Here is a 25105-nt window from a genome sequence, read left to right on the forward strand (position 1 = left end):
ATTTAATTAGTAAAATTGAAAGATTTATGACTAAAGTGACAAAATATAATATATTTAAGACTTTTTAGACAATTTTCGCCTAATTCAAATTAAGAATTTGAATTCAGCTCACGTGACCCGTGGAATGAGGTAGGCCTCAAGTGTAATCACATGATCTGATGATGCATATAAGTTGCATAAGTTATCGCCGATAATTTATCGCTATCCATTGTAATTTATTGTCAAAATAAATTTTCACAGCAATTGTTGGGTCATCTTTAAAGGCCTATTCTTTTCAAATTAAGAGTTTTGGACTTACTTTTGCCATTGCCGTCATCCTCCTCTTTCATCTCGGTCCTTGATAAACCTTTCATATCTCTAAAAACTAAAATTGTAATAAAAATTCCTTGTTCTTTTCAAATAAGGGTTTCGGGCTTATGATGCAAACAAGATGCTAGATTATGTGTTTAATGATACTCGAACCTATTCCTACATAAAGGCTCGAAGTTAGGCAATCATGGGCAAATAGACTAACTTGATGAGGCTCGTGTAGCCCGTGAAATATTATGCCGATGAACAGGCCCGGAAAATAAGTCAAGCATGAGGCGATGGCCCGACTGGCCACCGATCGCTATTAACCGGGGCCTTGGTTCCCGACCAAATCGACTATTTGCTTTTCCCGTCAAGATGGCAAGCACAATCTTTTTCTTTCCGGGTTCGATGAATGCTGACCCTTTGACTTACGTAAAGGCGATGGCGATCCGATTCCTCGCCGCCCATATGCGGAGATTTGCGCAGTTTCCAGAAAAGAAAGCAAGCGAGGCACGTGGTTTCGCCGGGAGAATGACTTCCGACACCTGCGGACAAAACACCAGAGAGAGATAGGCGTTGTCCTAAGCGATTGCCTTTTACTTGACTAGCTGTTGCCTAAAGCTACGTTTAAAGTTTGGTCGACCAAAAAAAAACAAAAACAAAAAAAAGAAAAGCTATAAAGCCACGTTTAAAGTTTGGTCGACCAAAAAAAAAAAAAAAAAAACAAAATATAAAAGAATATAGCTGGCGCTTGGCATTAATCGTAGATATTTTCCTGATAAATTGTCCTGAAACAATTTTATTTGAAAAATTTCTTGGGTGATTTGGAAGAAACGGTCACTAATTTGATGATTCGTAATTTCATATAGGGGAAAATGGATAAAGAAATGGCAGGAAATAGGCATGCTCGGTTATGGACCGAGCCCTAAATCCCTGAAGGTTGCGCTGGAGGGTGAGAGCCCCGGCCTATCTAGATCTTGTTATATCACGAGGCACTGTTGGCTGTTGGGCTCTTCAAGAATTCAGTTCTAATCCTAGATAAATTCCATTCAAGGTTAAATATAAACGAGGGACCATGACAAATAGGTGGGAGAACTTCGAGAAGAGAGTAAAAAATGTCTGGAATTGTCGTGAGAGGAGTCGGGAGACATATCCTGATCGAATGTGAAACCATGACGAGCTTATTTACCTATCGACTCGAGAAAAGTGTAGATGTAGGATTGTGATGGCAGTTCAAGCCCAAGCCCCTAATATGTCCGTGGAAATGTCGCGGCTGTGGCTGTGGAGTTTTTTAATAAGCAAACGGTAAAAAAAAAAAAAAAGAGATCCCTTTTAGCTTAAGGTATGATCGGCCTACTTTTGGGTTGACACGAAACAGTTTCGTCCATTGATAAAATGACGCACCTTTACAATAAATTTAGATTATCACGGCGAAAAGGCGAAAAAGCGAAAAGGAAGTCGAACCCGAAAAAACGAAGAGGATTTTCTATTTTTCTTTTTTTGGGAAACTCGAAATTCGTCCAGAGCTCGAGAGCTACGTCCATCATACAAACTCCACAAATATCAGGATTCAAAAAAGAGCGATGACTCTCTCCTCCTCCTCCTCCTCCTCGCTTTTCTCGTTCGCTCTTCATCCTCCTCGCTCGATCAAGCAATGTCGTCGGCCGTCAGCACGGAGCCTCTGCTCCACCGCAGCTTCCGGGAGATCTCCCGGCCCCGCTTCCGGTCGAGCACGCTCCGGCCGTCGCCTCCTCCCGCTTCGCTGAGCTGCGCTCCGAAGTCGCCGTCGTTTCGCCACGCGAGGCGGAGGTGCGCCTCCGGCTCCGGACCGCGCCGTGGAGGATGGGGCGGCGCCGGCGCCGGCCCCTCCTCCGCGTGCGGGCGAGCTCCTCCGGTGCGGCGGTCGTGGAGGCGCTCGAATCCGCCGACGTCCTCTTCCAGGAGGCCTTCCCTCTCCAGAGAACTGAGACGGTGCGGACTTTAGCCTCTATAGCGTGCTTCGTGCGTTTCGTAGTTTAGTTTGATTGAGTGAGCGTCTGTGATGATCTGCGGAGGATGTTTCTGGTCACGGTGAGCTTCGGTTTGCTTTGTCGCGATTTGTGCTTTTTCGGTGCTTTGGTTGCTGAGGAAGTGCTGAATATGCATGTGATCGGTGCTCCTTTCGATGTTGGAAAATGCATGTTGTCTGGAATTGGAGCTCCTTTTTCCTTTGGATTGTGTATTTCGCGCGCGATTAGAATGAGAGTTGTTGATAATTAGTTTGGTATGTGTATCCGTTCAGGCCAAGGGGAAGATATTCGTGAGACTAGATCAGGGGAAGGATGGGCAGAATTGGCAGCTCACGGTTGGTTGTACGCTTGCTGGGAAGTGGATTCTTCACTGGGGAATTTCTCACGTAGACGATGTCGGCAGGTATGGCTACTTTGAAGTAGAGAATGCGTCCAAACACCTGAGAACTTGAGTTCATCTTCATGATGAAATAATCAAAACAATGCTTTGTGAAATTTCTTTTAAAAAAAAAAACCTGCAGTGAATGGGATCAACCTCCTGCTGAAATGAGACCTCCTGGATCAATTCCTATCAAGGTTCACATTGGACTTTTGAGCTCAAGTTCTTGTTTTATTTGCTCAATCACTGGAGCATGTAGTGATCTTTTCTTTTAATTTTGAAAGGACTATGCAATCGAGACGCCATTGCAGAAATCATCTACGTTGATGGATGGGGATGAAGTTTATGAAGTGAATATAAGTATCAAGTCCAACAGTAATATTGCCGCCATAAATTTTGTTCTGAAGGTTCTGACCTAATAGCAGTTAGCATCAGCATCTTCCTGTCATTCCCCTATATAAACGTTTCTGGATTTTAGTGAATATCCTCTTTCCTCAACTCAGAGTTTGGCTGCAGGATGAAGAATCTGGATCTTGGTATCAGCATAGAGGGAGAGACTTCAAGGTGCCTCTCATGGATTCTCTTCAAGACGATAGCAACATTGTTGGCTCCAAAAGGGGCTTTGATTTATGGCCAGGTTGGAGAAGTAATTTTATGTTCAGTTAGAACATAAATGACACAGAGATGCTGTCTGTGTTCTTCTATTTATGGCATAACTTTTACCTTATACATCTTCTTTTTTCAGTTACACAGAGATGCTGAACACAACTCTATTTATGCTGTATAAGTATGACCTTACAATTGTTAAAAGGTTATAGATCTTCCAATTTTAGGATGTAAAATCTATAGGAATGTACTCAGATCACCATTTGCACCTGTGCTTGGCACTACGATTGTGGTTTTTCGTCAGAGCAGGTGTTCTATAGGCTCTTGTGTGCTTCTTTCCTCTAATGGTGGAGTAGGTCATGGATCAGCAGATAGTTTCAATTTCTTTTTAGTGCTGTCAATTCATGCCTTTCTCTCGATTACAATTTTACTGATCAATGGATACTTGACTTGGATCCTAGGTGCCCTGGGACAGCTATCTAACATACTCCTTAAAGGAGAAGCATCAGACTATAAGGATAAAGATGCCAGCACTGACTTAGAAGCCTCAAAACAAGAAGTGCGGTGCCTTGAGGGATTTTATGTGGAGCAGCCTATTGTTAAAGTAGTTTCCATTCGTAACTCTGTCAACATTTCTGTTAAGATCTGTCCTAAGACAGCTAAGACTCTTGTATACTTGGAAACGGATCTCCCTCGAGATGTTATTGTTCACTGGGGAGTTTGCAGAGATGATTCTAAAAAGTGGGAAATTCCAGCAGCCCCGTATCCGCCAGAAACAGAAATCTTCAAGAACAAGGCTTTACGGACCTTGTTACAGGTAAATTGTTGGAATTGATAAACTTCCTTGCAACAACACCCTGAAAATTTTTATAGCTCTCTCTTGCACCTATCAAGTGTTTATTCACAAGGAGGATATTGCATTGTTCATAATTACATTAATCTATTCTTACAGCCAAAGGAACAGGGAAATGGATTTTGGGGATCATTTGCTTTGGATGAAGAGTTTGTGGGATTCCTTTTTGTTCTCAAGCTAAAGGAGGAGGATGTTTGGCTGAATTGTATGGGAGAGGATTTTTACATACCGGTATCTAGCACAAGGAGTTCTTCTCTTCTTAGACAAAACGAATCTGACAGTACAGAGACATCTGGAAAAACCATGGAAACAAATACAGAAGTCAGTAGCACTGCATACACTGATGATATTATCAATGAGATAAGAAACTTGGTTAGTGATATTTCATCTGAGAAGAGTCGCAAGACGAAGACTAAAGAAGCACAAGAAAGCATTCTCCAAGAGATTGAAAAGTTGGCTGCTGAAGCCTATAGTATTTTCAGAAGTTCCCTGCCAACTTTTTCGGCGGAAGCTGTTTTGGAACAAGAGGCACTGGAACCTTCTCCAAATATATGTTCAGGCACAGGAACGGGGTTCGAGATATTGTGCCAAGGTTTTAATTGGGAATCAAACAAGTCTGGAAGGTGGTATAAAGAACTGATGGAAAAAGCTTCACAGTTAGCTTCTCTGGGTTTCACAGTAGTTTGGTTACCACCACCTACTGATTCTGTGTCACCTGAAGGGTATATGCCGAGGGATCTTTACAATTTAAATTCAAGGTACCATCCTTATAAACGCTATGCACAATGTTTAAATGTGTGCATTTTGGTTTGGGCTCACTTAGAGGTCTTCTTTTTTACCTGCTTTATCTGTGTCAACTATAAATCTTGAAACTATAATAGCGGAAGTCTCTTGGATTTGATGGACTTATCTTAATAGTTTGAGTTAGCAATCTAAAATCTTCTTTTATACATGTCATGTGGTTTTTGCGTTCCAAAACTTCACTTTGCATTGCCCTTTTAATGAGATTCCTACTGATGCCTTGGCTTGTATGATATCAATCAGATATGGAACTATTGATGAACTGAAGGACCTCGTGAAGAAGTTCCATGAAGTTAACATAAGAGTTCTTGGAGATGTTGTGCTTAATCATCGATGTGCACAGTACCAGAATCAAAACGGTATATGGAATATTTTTGGTGGTCGTCTAAATTGGGATGATCGAGCTGTAGTTGCTGACGATCCTCATTTTCAGGTAGTTGGCGTCAGTTGATGCCTATTATCTTTTAATTTGTTTGCCTACCCTCACAATTTGGTCATTTTCAATCTCTTTAAAAGATTCTTATATCAAGAAGATCTTGATCAAAATACAAGAATCTCAAATTGCACGACACTAAAAACTCAAAGCATGCATACAGTCTTTCTGCATAATTAGACTGTGACAGTAAGGTGTCAGATATTTTCTTAGCTATATGATTCTGTATGCCTCCACTCCCAGTTTCTTTTAAAGAATATTGTGCTCCCTGTCCTCTCTTGTTACAAACTTTTATCCTTAGTAAGCTTGTTTCTAATATCTTGAGTAGGCACACCGAACTCAGATGATTAGAGTTGCAGGTGTCATCATTTAAAACTTGTGTGAAAATACATTATCGGCTGATTTAGCCAACTTGAAAAAATGTAGAACCTCTGTGAATTGTCAATTTGTGACCAAATGTTACATTGGTATGTATCTTAGAAGATCAAGTGTATACAATAATGGTAACTGCACCATAAAGAGTGCCATATATTTAGTATTGGCAGTGCATATTATTCTTCATTTTCGCGTTTGGCTATTTTTTAGGGAAAAATCTGTCATTTTGATGCAAATGCAGTGATCTTTGAAGACTAAATAGAGAAGTGATGTACTGGAATGACCGATCAAGAAAAGATTGTCCCATTATCTTGCGTGCAAGAAACTGAGCAAGGATAATGGAGCGAGAGAATGAAGCTAATTTACATCTGTGGGGGGAAAACTTAAGTTATTGGTGTAGAAAGATTACACAGGTACAAAGCCTAAAAATTCTATGGGCGTGCAATATGGAATACTTGATAGCGTGTTAGTACGATCTACCCAAACGCTAAAGTTATTAGATGGGCGGAAGACTCCTCAATATGAGGCTCAGACAAACCTTGTAGACATGCAATGTTGGAAATTTGAATTATGCTATTGATTGACTAACTGCAGACTGCATGTAAAGCTGCCAAAGTAGCTTAGAAAGAGAGTGCTGCTTTTAGAATTAATGATCTATGACTTGCAAAATAGCAGCAATTAAGTTATATGAGAAAACGAGCATTAACTTGGAGAAATTTTCTGCTCCTTTCCTACTAAAAGTATTCAAGGGCTTTCTCAAGCTCCTTTTCTAATAGAAAGGGTTTTCTCAATATCTGGTTGTGGTAGAATTGTAGAAGAGAATTGTAGAAGAGGTAGATTCATGCATAAGAATGTATCAATTTGTGAGAAGCTTTTGTCAATGCAAAGTCCATATATGTCATACACCATCTCTCTTTGGCAGTGCCAATGTCATGGCAGCAATAGCTAGAGTAGTTCTCGGCACCCACATTCTGTATGAGATATTAACCAGTAAAATGCCAGAATTACTGGTTCAGTTGACCAATTCTAGTGTTGACTTGGCTATCTATATGCAAAACATGAAACAAGAACCACTTGACTTTCCCTTGGCCAAGTACCTTTATGAACATGTCCATGTTGTAAGGTCATTCCATGAAAGAGACCAGATATTTAGCGTACCCATAGTGCTATTAATTTCAGTTAAGTGAACAGTCTATGGGCATGTTTGATGACGCGCAAATTCAATTTATCTAACTGCATCCCCAGGTGTCACCGACTAAGTTTTGGCTTATGAATTTCATATTTTCCTCTAGCACTTTGCCATATCTCGGAGTTATTGTGTCACTGAATTTTCTTTGTTTTCTCGTGTATGGTGGGGCGGAGCTTTTATTTGCATGACCCAGGGTTTTCTTTTTTTCTGTTTGGGTTCTTGCTGAGGTTTGAGCATGCTCTACAAGTCAGTAGTGATTTTCGAACTCTGAATTAGATATTGTGATTTGAACATCATAAGAATTCATATATCCCCACCTAGACCTTTTGGTGAACCTTTTTTATGCTGCAGGGTAGAGGCAACAAGAGTAGTGGAGATAATTTTCATGCTGCCCCAAATATTGATCACTCACAAGATTTTGTGCGGAAAGATCTGAAGGAATGGTTACATTGGCTGAGGTAAATGCTGTATACCTTCTTTGTTCATCTGAATACCTCTTATCATTCTGACAGCCCATCCCCCTAACAAAAAAAAAAAGGATCAAAATAATTGCTTTGAGTTTCCATGGAGGAGTTGGCATGGATTGTGTTAATATTCAAATTGGCTTTTCTCCTTACAAATTCTATATTGTACGACTTACTATCTTTAGCGGCAGCTCAACTGGTAAAATTTCAGTTACGAATATCTGGGTGGCTGCAAGTGCATGCTGCTTTATTCTTGGTTGTGAATGCTGGTAGAGCTAAGTTGCAGTGTCTGACTTCCTCATTATTGTGAATTATTTAATACTTTTGAGGCTTTATTCCCCTTGTTTTCTCTTGACTAAGTGTGTATCTCCAAGCGTGCTGTCTCTCCTTGTTCTAACCCTCTGTGTCAGTTTCCACATTTGAGTTGACCCTCTACGGATGATTTCTGACTTTTAATATGGTTGCACTTATGCCTTGCTTCTCATGCAAAACTCTGTTTCTGCAATGATAATATATTAAAGGTCTTACTATGGCAAGTCTGTTGGTGCCATGCCTTTTTCAGGAGAGAAATTGGGTATGATGGATGGAGGCTCGATTTTGTTAGAGGCTTTTGGGGTGGCTATGTCAAAGACTACTTGGATGCTAGTGAACCTTACTTTGCTGTTGGTGAGTACTGGGATTCCCTCAGCTATACATATGGAGAAATGGATCACAATCAAGATGCACACAGGCAGAGAATTATCGACTGGATAAACGCTACAAATGGCACAGCTGGAGCATTTGATGTCACCACAAAAGGAATTCTTCATGCCGTAAGCACTATCACTGATAGATAGGCACTTTTTTAGATGTTCTGGAAGCATAGACACTCTGATTAAGTGCACTGACTCTAGATAGAGGAAATTCATTTGGTGTTTTGTTTTTCTTTTTTGGATGAGTATGCATACCATGTCAATTAATTTGTTCACGTTATGCTTAAATTAGAGATGTACAACTATTATACTGCTGGACCCACTGTTATTCAAGTAGTTATGCTCTTGGATGTTGCCGGTGAAGGAGAACTGTAGACTAAAACTCAGGCTCTAACCCTTGAATCTTGTACTGATCTGCACTTGATGAATCTCACTAATTAGGTTGCTGAAGGACAGGATTTTATAAATTACTTGTATGAGCATTAACTGTACCGCTGATTATCTTCAGTAGCAAAGCTCTTGATTCCTGATTCTCTGTTTGTGCTTTCTAACTGAATTAAAGGATTTAACTTGGCAGAAAGTGCCATTACCTCTACCAACAAATTTATAGAATCTGTAGAGTTTGTTACCCTTCTTCAAGTTTCAATTAGGTGTGCCTGATGTTTCAACAGTCATCCATTAGCCAACATCTGGCATTATGGATAGCTGTAATTTTTCATGGCGTCATAGAGAATCTAGAGCACATGAATCTACATGCACCCACTTCTTCCTTAGCCTCCTGTTGGACATACCTTAGATGTGTGTACTTCCAGTTGTATGTCGAGAATTTCTCTTATATGGATTTTCATGCAGGCATTGGAAAGATGTGAATATTGGCGACTATCAGATCAGAAGGGAAAACCTCCAGGGGTTGTCGGATGGTGGCCATCTCGAGCTGTAACATTTGTAGAGAACCATGACACTGGCTCTACCCAGGTGTGAAGTTTGTAGATTCTACTTTGTTCACCTTATCTGATCTTAATCCTTTCGAGGACTGTGTTTCAAACCCTGTGTCGTGCTAAAGCCGGAGTCAGGAGAAAAAGAAAAAAACTGTGCTGAGTGCTAACATGTTAAATATAGGTTATTTAGGTTCTAGGTAAATCATGTAACTAACATGTTAAATATACATGGCCACAACCTGACCTGAGAAAAAGAAACCCAATGAAATAGTCCATGGCTTCTATGTCCTGTGTCAGCCTGAACATTTTCCTCTCTGTGGCTTTAGAGTATGCATGAGGACAGGAAAAGATAAAAGCTAGAGATGAGCCATATCATGAGCAGCGCCGCTGTTGATCACTGAAAAGAAGGGCCAATTTATGCAAATTGTGCCCGCTGTATATTGCTTTTAGTTCGTTCTGTTGTGGTCATTTATACATATATATAAAGATGAAGAGTTGCTGCAAATAGTATCCCTAGTGTATTTTCTGAATAAAAGGAACACTTGGAGTCAATACTTGATACTGGGAGGACAACATCTCATTGCATGTTTTATTTTGGTGCTCTTGAAGGGTCATTGGAGATTTCCAAGTGGAAAGGAAATGCAAGGATATGCCTATATCTTGACGCACCCAGGAACTCCAGCAGTGTTCTATGACCACATCTTTTCTCACTACCAATCTGAAATTGGTTCACTTATTCTATCAGGAATCGCAACAAGATCCATTGCAGGAGCACTGTAAGTGACGGAGACTGATTGCTAACAACCAGATTATTTATAGAACCGTTCACCTTCTTGTCAGCACTGAATGACTATTACAATGTGACATGATTGGTTGATAAATGCAAAAACAAGGATCCAGAAATGAGTTAAAATAGTCAAATGGATGAGGCGCTTCCAGGACAGGTGAGGTGACAGGTGCTCTGCACATGCAGGGCAGGTGTTCTGCACATGGTAGTAGTAGTCCTTTAAATGAAGGGGTTTCTTTCTAAAAGGACCGAAATCCAATCAAAGAAGGACAAAATGGAGAGGAGTATAAATTGAATGATGGTATAGTCCTGTCTAACACTGCTTAATTCCCAACATCATGTAACACAATGGAAACCAGGAGAAGGTTAAGCTTCTAGATTGAGCTATGTCCTGTTGAATTTAAATGTTACTTTATACAAAACCTGAAAGGATTGAGGAGAATAGTTCTTCTCCTTCTACCAGAAGATAAAAATGAGAAAGCTTAGTGAAAGAAATGTTGAATGGGCTGATGGGGAAGAAAATATCATATTTGTGGTTCTCTCCATTCATTTTTCTTTGAGCGTCCCTTCCGCTTGATATGTGTTTTCATTATTGAAATGCATTTGTTCTATTTTACATATCGTTATCTATGGCACTACACTGTTTTTAGCTGTACTCATCAAGACTCTGGACAAGTTAAGTCTTTCTTAGGCGACCTGTTAGCAGGTTTATTTACCGTGAACACTTTCACTGTTGTAGATTAAAATAACCAAGGCTGAGAGGGACGTCTATGCAGCCATTATTGATGACAAAGTTGCAATGAAGATTGGACCAGGCTACTATGAACCCCAAAGTGGGCCCCAGAAATGGTCTCCGGTCCTCGAGGGAAGAGATTACAAGGTTTGGGAAACTTCTTAATGATACCATATAGGAGTGTTCATTCCCAACCATATGAAATCAGTTACCAGAATGTTCCTCGATGAAGTTCCCTCGAGTTTATCCTCGAGCCAGTTGGAGCATGTACCTGGGAGCATATACCTGAGCACGATGGAGTGCTACTCCAATATAATTATGCACGAATTATATCAATTTATACTCTGTATGGTTAGTCCGTCCAGCCAGAAAGTAAAGGCAGATGTTGGAATCAGATAGTTCAGTGATTGCAGGAACTCATCACTACGATGTAGGTTATATATTGAAAAAGAGAGTGACCCGGGCATCCCTTTAACACCTTTTTACGTTAAAAGCATGTAAGAATAAGCATTGATTGAACCCGTGGAAATCGTGCAGATTCTGCTGGAAGACGTCGTTCCACGATTGTACTCTGCGAAAAGCAATTCTGTTGTAAAATATACTTGTATACACTATCGATACGTAAAAAGTCTCGTGCGATTCCTGTGAAGTTCTCGATAGTACTTGTGATAAAGCTATGTTCTCGTTTGGTGTCTCCGTTTTTCATATTCTATGCTCTCCTCAATTTCTCTTATGTGGACGGCTACGAAAGGGGCGTCGCCGATATTTGACTGCGGCAGTCCTTACCGGCCAGTGCAATGCGCAGTTCTTTTTTTCGTCTTTTGGCAGCTAGCCGATATGGACTGTAATGCATACCATTAGATGCATTAGGACCGGTCCACTAAATTAAAATATCTTTGCTGAGATGAACTGTAAATCGTCCTTTTTATATGCTCTTTATGCCCCTTGGCTGCATGACCTTCACGACTCGAATCTCGTCGCCCCTGACAAAGTAACCAAAACCTCATGTCGTCAAGACACGTGGTGCTCCAGTACATCGGGCCGCGAGGTGCTGGCCCCTCGTGGGATTGTTCTGGGAACTGCTGTCAATCAAACCGGTCCGACCGGATACCGTTCTGACCGGTAGCTCGATTCCCCTATTTTCTTTTGGTGTTGTTATTTTTCCCTTTTGAAACTGTCGTGGGCATTTCGGATATCGCAGAAATAGGAAAAGAACCGAAGTTCGAGGGAGACGAAAAAACAACATCATTAATGGAATTATTATTTTTCTTTTTTTTGGCGGTCGAAGCACGAGAAAAACGCTGTCTAAAAAACGAGAGAGGCTCGGGAAGGGGGCAGCAGGGCGAATATGCCCCCACAGCTGTCTTGATTCCCAAGCCCCGCGACATTCAACGACCCCCTGTACCGTCTCCCTCTCTCTCCATCTCCCTCCTGCATCGCATCGACGGCCGCGGATCGCGAATCTCTTCATCCGACGCTCCACATCGCACCTCACCGTAAAAATCCCGACTATTCCCATTCCCCCATTTATTATTATTTTAGGGTTCCTTTCGATAAAACACCCGCACCGAACGGCCTCCCCTTTCGCAGCGACACAGAGAGAGATTCCTCGTCGAGGCCGCCTTCCATTTTCGCTTCCTCCATTTTCTCGGGAAAGGAAGAAGGAAAAAATCCGGCAGCACGATCATGGCGAAGGGCCCCGGCCTCTACTCCGACATCGGCAAGAAGGCCAGAGGCGCGTCTCGTCCCTTCTTCGCTCTTGCGCTCTCTTTCTTCGCGTGCTTCTTCTTCTTCTTCTTCTTCTTGCTTTTTCTGTGGCCTGCTCGCTTGGAGCTGATAGCTTGTTGTGCGCGTGGTGCGCACGCGCGATTTGTGTTGAGTTGCAGATCTTCTCTACAAGGATTACCAGGGCGACCACAAGTTCACCATCACTACCTACACCTCCACCGGAATCGTAAGTTCCCCTTTCTTCGTCAGTGAGCTCCGTCCGTTCCCCGAATCGCCGCTCTGTTTCAGCTCTCCTGAGCTGATTATGACGTGGATATACTGGATTTGGTTTTTTTTTTTTTTTTTTTTTTTTTGCTTTTTATACTGTGTGGTTGCTGAGCCGAGTAGATGGATTGAATATTTGTATTGGATTCGCTGTCGGTTTTTCTGTTCCGTTCCGGTCCGTGTTCTGATTCTTTTGAAGAACTTGTGATCCGATTATCGAGGAGTGCGGTGGATTGCGTCCTTCTTGTCGGTTGCAGTTTAGGTATGTTGGGCGAGGGTATCTGTGACTTTTTGATTTGATGTTTTGATGAGTCTTGAGAGAAATGAAATGGTATCTTTGGAATTGTTAGACCATGCATGGATTCTGGCAAATCGATCGATTTTGGTTTAGTGGTTCGCTTGCTACCAGAAAGACCAACTTTGCCTTTGAATTGTAAATGTCTCAGCTTTAGATAATCGCTTTGCTATCCATTTGTAAAATGGCTTGTGATAATCCATTAAGCAAATGAGAGTTTCATGTTCGAGTGAGGTTGAATCTCTTGGTTTTTGTGTTTAGCAACGTTGAGTCATTTTCAAAAGTTGCATTGTCTTTCTAAAGCTGAAAGCACTACTGACTTTTAAACCAAGCAATACCACAATCTTTCATGTTCTTTTCGTTTAGAGTATTTCCGCCGGCTTGAGGGGTTATCCTTGGGACAAAGGTGTTGTTCTTCCATTCTATTCAAGCCATCAAATGGGAGAATGTTGCACGTTGAGATTCTCTTTTTCCCTGGTGTAACAACCTTTATTGCATTAAATTTTCGTCTTTGTATGGCCTATCATGACGTATCTAAGTTTTACCAGCAAATTAAGGCCTTGTCAAAAAATTACATATGAGAATATAGATGGGCGATATATCTAAACTATGTTGGCATTTGTCGATGCCTTGTGTGTGTGTGTGTGTGTGTGGGGGTTGTTTAAGGTTGATCTTATTCTTGCTGAGGTTGATGGTGTGCCCATTTTGCAAAATACTAGCTTACTATGGCGCTTCAGCTAAGCTGTACATGAGTAGTGTGTTTGATCATTCTCTTCTCTTGTTATTGTATTTCAGGCTCTCACCTCTACGGGAATCAAGAAAGGAGAGTTTTTTTTGGCTGATGTGAGCACTCAACTGAAGAACAAGAACATCACCACTGATGTGAAAGTGGACACCAACTCCAATGTTAGTGTCTAAACCCTTCAGGGCATTATCGGTTAATTTTCCTGTGAATCTGTGCATGCATGCGAGCATGAAAGGGAGAGAGAGAATGCAGACTTTCATCATTCTCTCTATGGATAGCAATTTTCAATTATTGTTTTCGTGTGAATAATTATGATCATTTGGATTGTGAATGTTGAACTGTTTTCTATTCTTGTTTTGTTCATATGTAGCTCCTTACCACCATTACTGTTGATGAACCTGCTCCTGGGCTCAAGACAATATTTAGCTTTATTGTTCCTGACCAGAGATCTGGTAAGGTGAGAACCTTTTTCATTAGCTCTAAAAGTGATATCTCTCTCATTCTCTTTTCAGTGTCTTTTGTTTTTCATGTAAATTGGATGCTTCTCAATCTAATCTATGGTCTTATTATAATAGGTGGAACTCCAATACCAGCATGAATACGCTGGGATAAGCACAAGTATAGGGTTGACTGCAAATCCCATTGTTAATTTCTCTGGAGTGGTTGGAAACAACCTTCTTGCCCTTGGAACTGATCTATCCTTCGACACTGCCAGTGGAAACTTTACTAAGTGCAATGCTGGGCTTAGCTTCACTAATTCTGATCTTATTGCATCCTTGACATTGTGAGTTCTTGAAACCAGAAAAAATGGTTATTTGCGCCCTTGCCACATCCATTTTCATGTACATATCATCAATTCATCATTCTTGGATAAATACCTTATACAGTTGGGTTCAATGACTTGTGACCGTTCGTGGGACTATGGACAAGTGGATTTATCTCTTTGATCTAGTTTACTAACATAGACAGCTGTCTGGGAAGTATTAATTGCTTGCTTGCAGCAGAGTGTCACTTAGCATTACATGTTTAATTTGCTGTCACCAATCAATCTGTATGGGTAGTGTTACGATTTTCTTGCATCACTGATGGCAATATTGTTTTGCTTATACAGGAATGATAAGGGCGATACCCTCAGTGCTTCCTACTACCACACGGTCAGCCCGCTTACCAGCACTGCCGTTGGGGCAGAGCTGTCTCACAGCTTTTCGAGCAACGAGAACATGCTCACGATCGGCACTCAGCACGCACTGGACCCATTGACCAACGTGAAGGCTCGGGTGAACAACTATGGCAGGGCGAGCGCTCTCATCCAGCACGAGTGGCGCCCAAAATCCTTGTTCACTATCTCAGGGGAGGTCGACACGAGAGCCATCGAGAAGAGCGCCAAAATTGGGCTGGCCTTGGCTTTGAAGCCATAGAGTGGAGTAGCGTCACCTCATTTTACGAGTGAAAAACTCCGTTTCAGTTATTCCTTGGAAAAGAAAAAAAAAAGCAAAAGAAAACGCCGTTTCAGTCGGTGGAGAGATAATAAGGTAGGGGTTAGAACCGGACATGTGTATCTTGTCTTTCCCGATTTAACTTTTCCCATAAGTTTGGTTTCATGTCTGGTGGCCATGGACTGTATAAAATAATTCGAGCTGGCCACACAAATCCTATGCGGTCATTTTCCTTCTTTTTTCCCAGTTCTCCCATTCATCCCATTTTCAATGCCTCGGACGTTGGCTGAACTCCTGATTTATCCTTGGAATGAACACGTTTGTCACTTCTTTTTGTCACCGTAGTTCCATGCCGATGTAAAGCTGTCACTGTCGACGCCAAAGTAGGGTTTTCTCGAGGGGTGAGGGGACGTGAGGTCGCCCGGCGTGCAACGGTACTCCGGACAAGCGCTGCGGATTTCGTCCACATCCGTCGATGAGCCCCCACTTGGTTAGTGAACACGTTAGCCCCCTAAATGAACGTTCGCGTTTGCCATTGGAGATGACGTTTTAAAGATAAACCCTCCATACATCGTACCTCGCCTCTGCTTCAGATTTATCGCGTTATAACGACGAAAAATCCACCAGTCAAATATAGAATATAGCATAAGAGAAGCCTCCAGACAACATTCTTAGTATATACACCGATATTGTAATATTATTGAAATTATATAATACATTCTCCTCAAATAATATGACCAGATCGACAGTTCAAATCTTTTTGACTTGGATAGGTAAAAAAAATACGGCAACGGACAAAGAGAACAATATAATCTCATACTTATTTACCATAGCATTGACCGAGTGAAAACACATCCCCCTATATGTGCTCGGACTCACTGCGCCGCATGTGCCTGTAGGAGACCCTCCCTGATCTGGACCGCAACATCTCTCACAGCGCCAGGACCATGTGGGATGAAAACAGAGCTGGATTTCGAAGATGCACCAATTTCCTTCATTGTGTCGAAGTATTGGGTGACCAGGACCATATCCATGACATCTTTTGATGAAGTTCCCGGAACATTCTCGGAGAAAGCCAGCACACTGTCCCTCAGACCATCCACAATAGCCTGCCTCTGCCTCGCTATCCCAAGTCCAGCCAAGTATTTGGACTCTGCATCTCCCTCAGCTCGCTTGATCTGCAAATCTTCTCTGCCTCAGCTTTCTCAGTTGCGGCCACTCTCAACCGTGCAGCTGATAATTACATAAAACACATGAATGCCATTAATTTACTTGTGCCACATGATTTTTGTTCGGATAGATCTTATTCGATAACCTAACTACAAAGGGAATCTTGGTCAGCATTAGAACATTGTCAACAGAAGCTAGATTTACAAGATATTTTCTAATGCACATTCAGCAGCCAAACCAACAAGATTTGATTTATCTTTGCATTTGGAGGTTGATGCCAACATCATGTGTGGGCAAATTAGATTAAAAATGTAAATCAATTAATCCCAGTCTTGCAATGGTTGAGAATGTACCTGAAATTCTCCAGGAAACACACAATAGCGAAACACATTAGATACTCCTCGTCTGGAGATAAACCAATAAAATTGCCTACCTTGGCACTCTAGATATTTAAACCTCTTAATTTTGTGGGTAAGGTTAAAAACAAAAACTCTCATATTGCTTAAACATATATCCGACAGGAGATAATGATTCTGCAGGAACTTGTCTGCGGGGGAAAACTTTTACTTTTCAGTAGGGCTAAAGAAACAATGTTAGTATGGCACGCCTTCTGTAAACTAAGTAAAAGAAAAGTGCAACATCCTATCATCATAAAAGAAATCAGGGATCTACCTGCATTTATCTCATTCATTGCTCGCTTCACATGCTCATCTGGTTCTATATCAACAATTAGAGTCTGAACAATCTCATATCCATAAGCTGACATAGCCTGCAAGTGCAGAATAGACAAATGAAACACAGTCCCCTTCAACGAAATCATCAAGGAGTACCTGAATGATAAGATATACCTTCTCAAGTTCCTCCTCTACAGCTTTTGCTATTTCATTCTTCTGTTCAAATGTCGAATCAAGTTCCAGCTTGGGAACGCTTGCACGAATGACTGAGCCAAAAATAAAAAATAAAATAGGTCATTTCTGCCCCATCTCTGACATTCAAGCATACTGGCATGAGGAAGCAATAATTACTCCAAAGCAAACAATATGGCCAATAATTTAGTGCATTCAAAGATTTCATGTTAAGATCCCAAGATATGCAAATGAATATTCATATCAAATATGCACTTAAACAGTGCTTCATGAAACAGTGAAGATAAGCAAACTAGCTCAAACTCTGATTACTTGTGTTGCCTCAACATAAAAATGAAAAGGTCGAAATGACCACAGAGAAGAGAGGGAAGGGGAAATCTCTTTTCACTAGCATATACCAAAGATATTTATGTTATATCATGTTGCTAAAATGCTGGAGGAAGAACTTTCAATAAACATTCAGCTCCAAATAAGTCTTCCAAAAAATCAACTCAGAAAAAGGAGGATTTATATAATGAGGTGATAGTTAGCAACTCACGAAAACATAACAAAATAGACCAATTTAACTTTCTATGTAAATACTCTCTTCATGTGTATGAATAATTATTATCCCTCTTCTTTAAAAAAAACTTGACACTGCCGTGTCAGATATCAGAAATAGCTCAAAAGGGATGTTCAACTTCAAAGTGGATCATGAAACCAGAGTACCAACGTGACCATTGCCTCTTGTACCAGAGATGCATTCCTCTTTGTTAAGGGATTATCTTATGTGCCCCATGCTTCATAATGTCAAACTCATACATTTATGGCCCATACCATCAAAGACGTAGGCTTGAATCTGCGCCCTGGTGTTGCTGAGCCTATAGAAAGCATCAGATGCCTTTTGTGCCAGAGCTCGATATTGGATGGACGCAACCACAGTGACAAAGACATTATCCTGGAGATAAAGTCGTCTATCAACATATAATGACCGGTCAACATCAAGTAAAAACATTAATAATACTGTAAGTCACTCCTGAAACAACAAAAAGAGGTCATACTGAGAGAACCGTAAAAGCATAGGTTGGAAATATAAAATTGTAACTTCGTGTTTCTGTATGCCATAGGTCTGCCAAAACATTAAAATCAAAACATAGAATGGTGAACTTCCCTATATTGGTTCTTTTAAGTGATGACACGATAGTACTTAAAGGCCTTTGAACAACCAATTATTTTGAGAAAACTTCAAACATCTTCAACTCAAATTTAAGAAAACTATTCCCAACTTCTCAAATGAATACAGATTGAACAAAGGTATATTTTCTCATACTCAGGATGGGTTAAATAACTATCGTACCTTTGTCTTAGTTTCGCACCGGACATCCAGCTGCTGTACACGTAAAGAGAGGTGACCAGCCACCTGGCTCCCCAAGCACCAGGGCAAACAGTGGCATCCAGGATCTAGCACATCATCAAACTTGCCAAAAGTTTCCTTGATAGCTACAGTTGACTGGTCCACCTGAATGCATCCCAACGCTTGTCCCATTTCTCCGTTCTACAATGCAACAATTTAATGGTTGGGACTCTTAATGATCAAAAAGGAAGAGCTGATAGAGATATAGACAAGTTAAACGAGCTACACACAGCATGTAGCCTGCCAACAGATGGAGTCAAATTGACTCGAGTATTTCATCTGTGACACAAAAAGGAAAAGAAGCATGCACGCAAGCAGTGAGATGTGATTGTCTCTGGGCACACACACATGCGCGAGCACAAGAGATAGAGAGAGAGAGATCACTTCAATAATAAATCACCAACACTGGTTAAATATGCAAAGATGTAACTACAAGCTAAAAGCTCAATCTGTGCAAAAGTACCTGTGACACCACAAACACTAAAATCTACCACTCATGAAAAAAAATGGCCTTGTTAAAGGAGCTGCAGACAATTCTAAATCCTTACTATGAGGAAAGGATATCGTTTACAAACTTCAAAAGGATATAAATGTGAAACATATAGTGCAGTCAGTTTCTCATACGTGGCTTTCCCATACCAAACCCAAATCTAACGTGATAGTCAAACCAACTAGTTCAGATTCGGTGGAGTTAAAAACTGCTATATTTCACCCAGTCAATGACTACTTAAATACAGTTCTAAAGACCCCGCATATCGCTTCACGTTGAAGCTTAAGACAAATATTTAAATTGTACATAACTATTTAAATACAGTTCTAAAGACCCCGCATATCACTCCACTTCACGTTGAAGCTTAAGACAAATATCTAAGTTGTATATGACATGTACCTTGAACCACCTCCAGCGAGAAACATCACTCACCTCCTATACAACAAAGTGAATGAAGGCAAAGGCTGGCAAACAACCCACGCTAGATCTGACTCTAATGCAGGGGGTAGAGTAGTGGAAAATAGTTTTCAAAGAATAGATATTTGTCGGCCATTATCTTTCTTGTAAGGCCATAGTCGAACAGCACTATGAGAAAAGAGATGATTCCATCAAACAAGCAATCGTCAATTGGACCACTAAGGACCATTACTAAAGTGATAAGATGCGCCAGCCGGCCAACAATTCATGGAGGCGTGGAGAAATTTCAACGGCCAACAGGTCAAGGATAAGCATTATATACCTTCCTTTCTTCCTTGGGCCATCAAATATCGAATTGAGAACAGCATCCATAAGAAAAATCGCCAATTAACAACTACTGAAAAGGACAGCCTGAAACCCCCCAACAAAACGAAAAAAAAAATTCCAAGACAGCAAAGACTAGAGAACAAATACGTAACTATTATATGGGTCTAATTAACTGCCCACACAACACCCAAACAGACGAGAAAGGAACCTGCCCCTAGCCACAAGAACAGACGGAGGGAAAAAACTTCACCACACCAGAGCCAAAAGCAAGCGAAATTGTCAAAGCACATGGAACGACGAAAGGTGATGAACCTTATAAAAAAACCGGTCAACACTCAAGTTTCGGCCCCACCGGACTCGACTCCACCAGCTGTAATCGCGCCGCCACAAGCAATGCCTCCAATCCATCTACGAAACAACATCCGTGCGCCCCCGAAAAAACCCTAATTCTCGCGCCGTTTTGGGGCCGCCAGTACCGTCCGAAGCGCCGGAAAACTCGAATCGAACCGACCAGACTGGAGGCGAAATCCGATCCCTAAACAGACGCGATCGGCGGAGAAAAGACAAAAATACGACGACGACGACGGAGCGCGGGGTTACTACCTGCGATCACCTCAACGACGGCGGAAGGGCGGCGAGACAACGAAGATCACTGCGGATGCTCTACAATGGCGCGGACGACGTAAACGAAAACACGGGAAAAATCGCGGAGGGCGGACGGTAGGAAACTGCGAGGAAACCACTTCCCGCGGGAAGCGAAACCGCTCGGAACCCGACGGTCGCTTTCGTCGCCATTAATTTTGCGCAGAGGAGAGAGAAAGGAGAGAGACAGAAGAGAAGAGAAGAGAGAGAGAGAGAGATACGGACCTGGTTGAGTTTTTCTTCACGCTCTTTATTATGGCTGCTTTTTTTCTCGGGGGGCGAAATTGATGAGGAAGATATTTCTTCGGTCCGCTTTATATACGGGGAGTACGGCGGTAGAGGATCACGACGTATGCCAACAGAATCCCGTAGAATACTTTCGAAACCCAACAATAGATTTAAAATCGCGGTGTATTTTAAGGAAAGAGGAGTTGGACCGTATCGAGATTCCAGTGAAGGGTGGTTAACGCCATCTAGATTTTCCCTCTTTCGAACCTTCCATCCCCTTGAATCCGCGTCCTTAATCTTAAATTTGGAGATCGCATGATAATTTCATTCCAGACTCCGCATGGATTGTCTTTTTATCTTTGATTTGTATTTTGCTTTACCCAAGGAAAGGAAAAAACATGACAGCTCCTTAGACGATTCATGGCTCTCGAGATTGAGCATAAATTATTCAAAAATTTGCCATTTGATTTGAAAACTAGATAGCTCCTATTCAAATCTCACAAGTTCAAGCAATCATTCTTTTTTTGGATTATCTGGATCTCGCTTATAAATGTTAAAGGCCTTGATTTGATCCAAATAGATTTTTTCTAGTCCGAGTGGGTTTTCAAGTTTGAATATTTTGTAATTTAAATTCATAAGGAAACCTCATCTAGGCTAGCTTATTAATTCAAGCTATGATTTGAGTGAGTTTCTTAATTTGAGTGTTCCCTAGTTTTCTAATTAGGGGTGATCAGGTGATAGGGTTTAGATCTGAACCTTATATCTCGACCCGTTATAACCAATTCCTCTTTTTAAACCCCGTACCCACCCCGTTTGTATTGGACCATGTACCCGACCCACCATGTTTTTTCAATCCGGTTCCAAAGTCAATGTTGTTTCTATTGAAATCTCTTTTTAATCTCCCGATATTTTATACAACTTCAAATTTTATATTAATACGGAGAAAATAATATAATTATCATAATTTGTATCGAAATATTAAGCACTTGTATAAATAAATATATGAACTTTTTTACTGAATAAAAAATTAAGGATCCACGGAGCTAATTATAATAAATAAAATCATAAGGTAAAAAATTAGCAACAAAATTGGGTTTTTATTAATTTTATTCCCACAACTAAAGCTACTCATTTATGAAAGCATAACTCCTTGTACAAAAGAGAAATTATGCGAGTCAATCCATGAGGTACACAAGAATTTAGCGGCAACAAACACCATCTGTCCGTTGGACGATGCGAGAGAGAGCCGATGAGGGAGGGAAGCAAGTGAGGAAGAGGAAAGAGAAGGAGTGCTATGCGTGTTTGAGAGAGCCAAAGAGAAAAAATACCGTGTGATTGTGGAAGTAAGAATAGATATAAGAGAAAAAAAAATAGAGTTTTGGATTTGTACTTACAAAATCGATTCCAAAACCGGTCCGAGAATCAGTTCCTAAGTGGGTAATCAATCGAACCCGGTTCCAAATTTTGGGAACTTGTTCCCGGACCAATTTTAACGGGAACCGATTCTTGACCCTGTTTTCCGAGTGGGTTGGTTTAGTTTTCGGGTATACTTGATCCGGTTGCACATCCCCATTCTTAATTGTAGTGGTTTTCTACGTAGAGTAAGATTTCCCAAATTAGGATTTTCGATTTGGATACAGATGTTATATATTTAATATATGGGATTCTGCTAGGCTATGACACATGCTAGAGCAAACAGTAAGAATTAGGATTTTTCAATGATGTTTAAGTGGAAAGTGGATGGTTGATTTTTTATTTTTCCTCCTACCTTTTTGTCCTCTTTCTTTTTGGGCCAATTTTGCTATTTTCATTTTAAAAAGTAAATTGCGCAACAAAACTACAAAGTACTATGTGTATGAGGACTAAACATGTTATATGTCTAGAAAATAGAGAAAATCCACGATTCAGTTGAATATTGTTAATAGATAGATATATGGATATATTCAATTAAACATGTTAGATGTTTAACCATGAATGTACCACAAAAGAAAAGGAGTTAATACAAAAAAAAAAATCTAAACTTATATACTCATAACAAATTTACCTCAAATTAATTTTTTGACTACTAAAAAGTCTTAATTTAATACTTTTGTGATAAATTTATCTTCTGTTAATTTCCGTTAAATTAAATTAACATTTTAAATAAGTAAAAAACTGAACGGAAGGTAAAATCTCAAACCGATATACCCATCCATTGTCATGTCATTTTGCTCAACAATTTGATAGTAAATTTATCATAGTTATTCCGTTCGGAAATAAGTTTGTAATTGATGTATCAATTTGAAATTTATTTATATTATTAAATAAAAATTACCGTTTGAGTACCAACATCCAAAATAAATGGGTCTACAAAGGTAATATTAGAGAAGACGTCCGAGTGAGTCCCACCAAATCGCGAGTCTCACGTTTTTTTTTTTTTTGGGGGGTTTATGGCGAGTCTCACGTTGATGACGTAGATTTTTTTTTTTTTTTGTTGTTTTTTATTTTGGCCTACAGCCTGGGGGCCACGTTGTATCAAGCACAATACCGAATTCATTACAAAAACATTTTTTTTTTTTTTTTTCAGTACGTTTTGTTAGAAAAATTGTTTGAAAATAATTTTCGTAAAAAAATAATCCTTTATGTCGTCTTAGATAATTAGCCAATAAATTTCATTATCGATAATAATTTATTTATGACCTTTTTCATGAATGATGAAATATTTTTTGTTTATTTATTTTTATAAGTGATATGAATAATCATTCTTAAGAAAATATCTTTCGAATCATTCATATTCCATAAAACGAACATAAGGTCATTTTCTAACTCTTTATTCATTATGTGAGCCTCGTGTCCTTATATTTTTCTATCCATGACTCATATGCAATAAGCCCATCGGTGAGTTAGAGTTTCATTTTTGAACGAATTTATAACTCCAGCATCCGATTTTCGACCTTATAATCCATAACACTTGTTCCAGCTTTCCTTTGAGGATAAGCTTTTGAAAAGGGAATACTCACACGAATTGTCCGTGAACTTCATTCTAAATGTGTAGAGTCGTCTCGAAACTTTTAATTTACATAATATTATCCATAAATTTTGACCAAACGTGTAATGCCGCTTTTTAAATTTTAATTTACTATTGAAAAGCAAGTGCGCTAACTCCTGATCCCGTATTAAAGTCGAACAATATTATTCGAAGGCTTATGCAGATGAATATTCAAAACATTTTGGTACCTAATGTAGTCCTGAATTTTGATCTAAATTTGCATTGTGACTAGTGTCGTCTCTAAATTTTTAATTTAATTTTGGAAAGCAGGCGTATCCGAGGCACTTGAAGTAGTGGATCCCAAGACGAAAATCATACTAAGATCCACGAAAAGAGTGCTCTTGCCCTCTCCCTCCCTCCCTCCCCTTCTCTCTCTATCTCTCTCTCCCCGTGAGATCTTATGCTAAAGTTGAACAGTAGATGAAATATCCAAAACACTTTGGAACTCACTTCTCTTCTTCCACGCCTTCCATTTCCCTGTCATTCAAGCTTCGAGTTCGATCATCTCATTTGCAGAGAGGCGAAGTATACTGACGTTTTCAAGCAGCAAAAGCCACGACGCAGGTGTTGAAAAAGATGGAGTACTCATGTCCTTTTTCCCCCTCTCAGATTTTGATCTATGCGAAATTCTCATGCCATACACCGCTTGCGTGCTGTCGCCTTTTTGATTTCTTCCAAGAACTTTGGCTTCTGTAAAAGTGCATGCACTTTCGATCTGTACTTCGCGTGGCAATACGTTGCTTCGATAACACGACGGTTGCTTCGATAACACGACGGGTTAAGGTATCGTCCGATTTGTTTCGTACGTCAAGGAATCGGAGATGGAAATTTAGCATTTATTTTTTTCTGTCGAACCAGTCTGAATTTGGGAGATCTAGCGACATTTTACAAAGTCGAATGTATTAGAACGCACATGACAACATCTCTATTTCTCTATTTTTTTGTTTCTCTATTCCTCATAACAGATTTATAACAGAAATCTGTTTGGTAATACAATTTCATTTTTTTTATTTCTAGAATAAATTTATATTCCAGAAATAGATTTGTAGTAGAAATTAGAAATTAATTTAGTTTTTATATTTATGGAACAGAAATAAGAAATCAAAACTTTCTTTATCATTCACTCTCGTCATCGCTTGTCACCCACCCGCCCATGGGATGCCAAATGGTCACCGTTGGTCGCCACCCACCCGCCATAGGCCTCGACCATCATCCATTTGCCACCGACTGCCGGCCGTCCGCCATCAAACTCCAGCCGCTTGTCATCGACTGCTGGTCGCCGAATGTTGGACGTCCATTGGTCGTTGGCTCCTCATTGCCAACCACCAAACACCATAGGCTCGCCGCCGACCACTTGTCGGTCACCATCGGTTGTCAGATGTTAACCGTTGGACTTTGGTTGTTGGCCACCCGTCACCACCTCCAGTCACCGGCCGTTGGACTCTGAGCGTTGGCCACCCGTTGCTGGCCGTTGGTCCTCGCTACCACCCATTGGACTTCGACCGTTGGCCATCCACCGCTAGCCG

General features: G+C 40.5%; 3 protein-coding genes across 3 annotated transcripts; 2 read left to right on the top strand and 1 right to left on the bottom strand.

Annotated features, from left to right (window-relative positions):
• The first annotated feature begins 1878 nt into the window (after nt 1-1878).
• On the top strand, nt 1879-11199 carry LOC104453978 (alpha-amylase 3, chloroplastic). The gene is given in 14 exon segments (XM_010068648.3): nt 1879-2262; nt 2573-2703; nt 2822-2876; nt 2964-3086; nt 3196-3316; nt 3747-4102; nt 4238-4896; nt 5183-5372; nt 7288-7394; nt 7963-8212; nt 8945-9067; nt 9640-9763; nt 9766-9806; nt 10557-11199. Coding segments are annotated over 14 exon segments (2568 nt in total). The 5' UTR covers nt 1879-2133; the 3' UTR covers nt 10716-11199.
• A 751-nt stretch (nt 11200-11950) lies between these two features.
• LOC104453979 (mitochondrial outer membrane protein porin of 36 kDa) lies at nt 11951-15344 on the top strand. Its single transcript, XM_010068649.3, has 6 exons — nt 11951-12285; nt 12437-12504; nt 13633-13743; nt 13953-14039; nt 14158-14366; nt 14694-15344. The coding sequence occupies exons 1-6, from the start codon at nt 12237-12239 to the stop codon at nt 14998-15000; spliced, it is 831 nt and encodes a 276-aa protein (XP_010066951.1). The 5' UTR covers nt 11951-12236; the 3' UTR covers nt 15001-15344.
• A 315-nt stretch (nt 15345-15659) lies between these two features.
• On the bottom strand, nt 15660-20701 carry LOC104453980 (hypersensitive-induced response protein 1). Its single transcript, XM_039317236.1, is given in 7 exon segments — nt 15660-16204; nt 16207-16251; nt 16861-16957; nt 17037-17128; nt 17871-17991; nt 18391-18588; nt 20549-20701. Coding segments are annotated over 6 exon segments (855 nt in total). The 5' UTR covers nt 18580-18588; nt 20549-20701; the 3' UTR covers nt 15660-15893.
• Nucleotides 20702-25105: the final 4404 nt, after the last annotated feature.

The sequence above is a fragment of the Eucalyptus grandis genome, chromosome 7 (assembly GCF_016545825.1).
Source record: "Eucalyptus grandis isolate ANBG69807.140 chromosome 7, ASM1654582v1, whole genome shotgun sequence".
In the NCBI taxonomy this organism is placed as follows: Eukaryota; Viridiplantae; Streptophyta; class Magnoliopsida; order Myrtales; family Myrtaceae; genus Eucalyptus; species Eucalyptus grandis.

Coding starts and splice junctions, on each gene's coding strand:
- LOC104453979 (XM_010068649.3), top strand. CDS start 12,237: ATGGCGAAGGGCCCCGGCCTCTACTCCGACATCGGCAAGAAGGCCAGA. Junction 14,040..14,157: donor CTGACCAGAGATCTGGTAAG/GTGAGAACCTTT, acceptor TTATTATAATAG/GTGGAACTCCAATACCAGCA. Junction 14,367..14,693: donor CTTATTGCATCCTTGACATT/GTGAGTTCTTGA, acceptor TTGCTTATACAG/GAATGATAAGGGCGATACCC.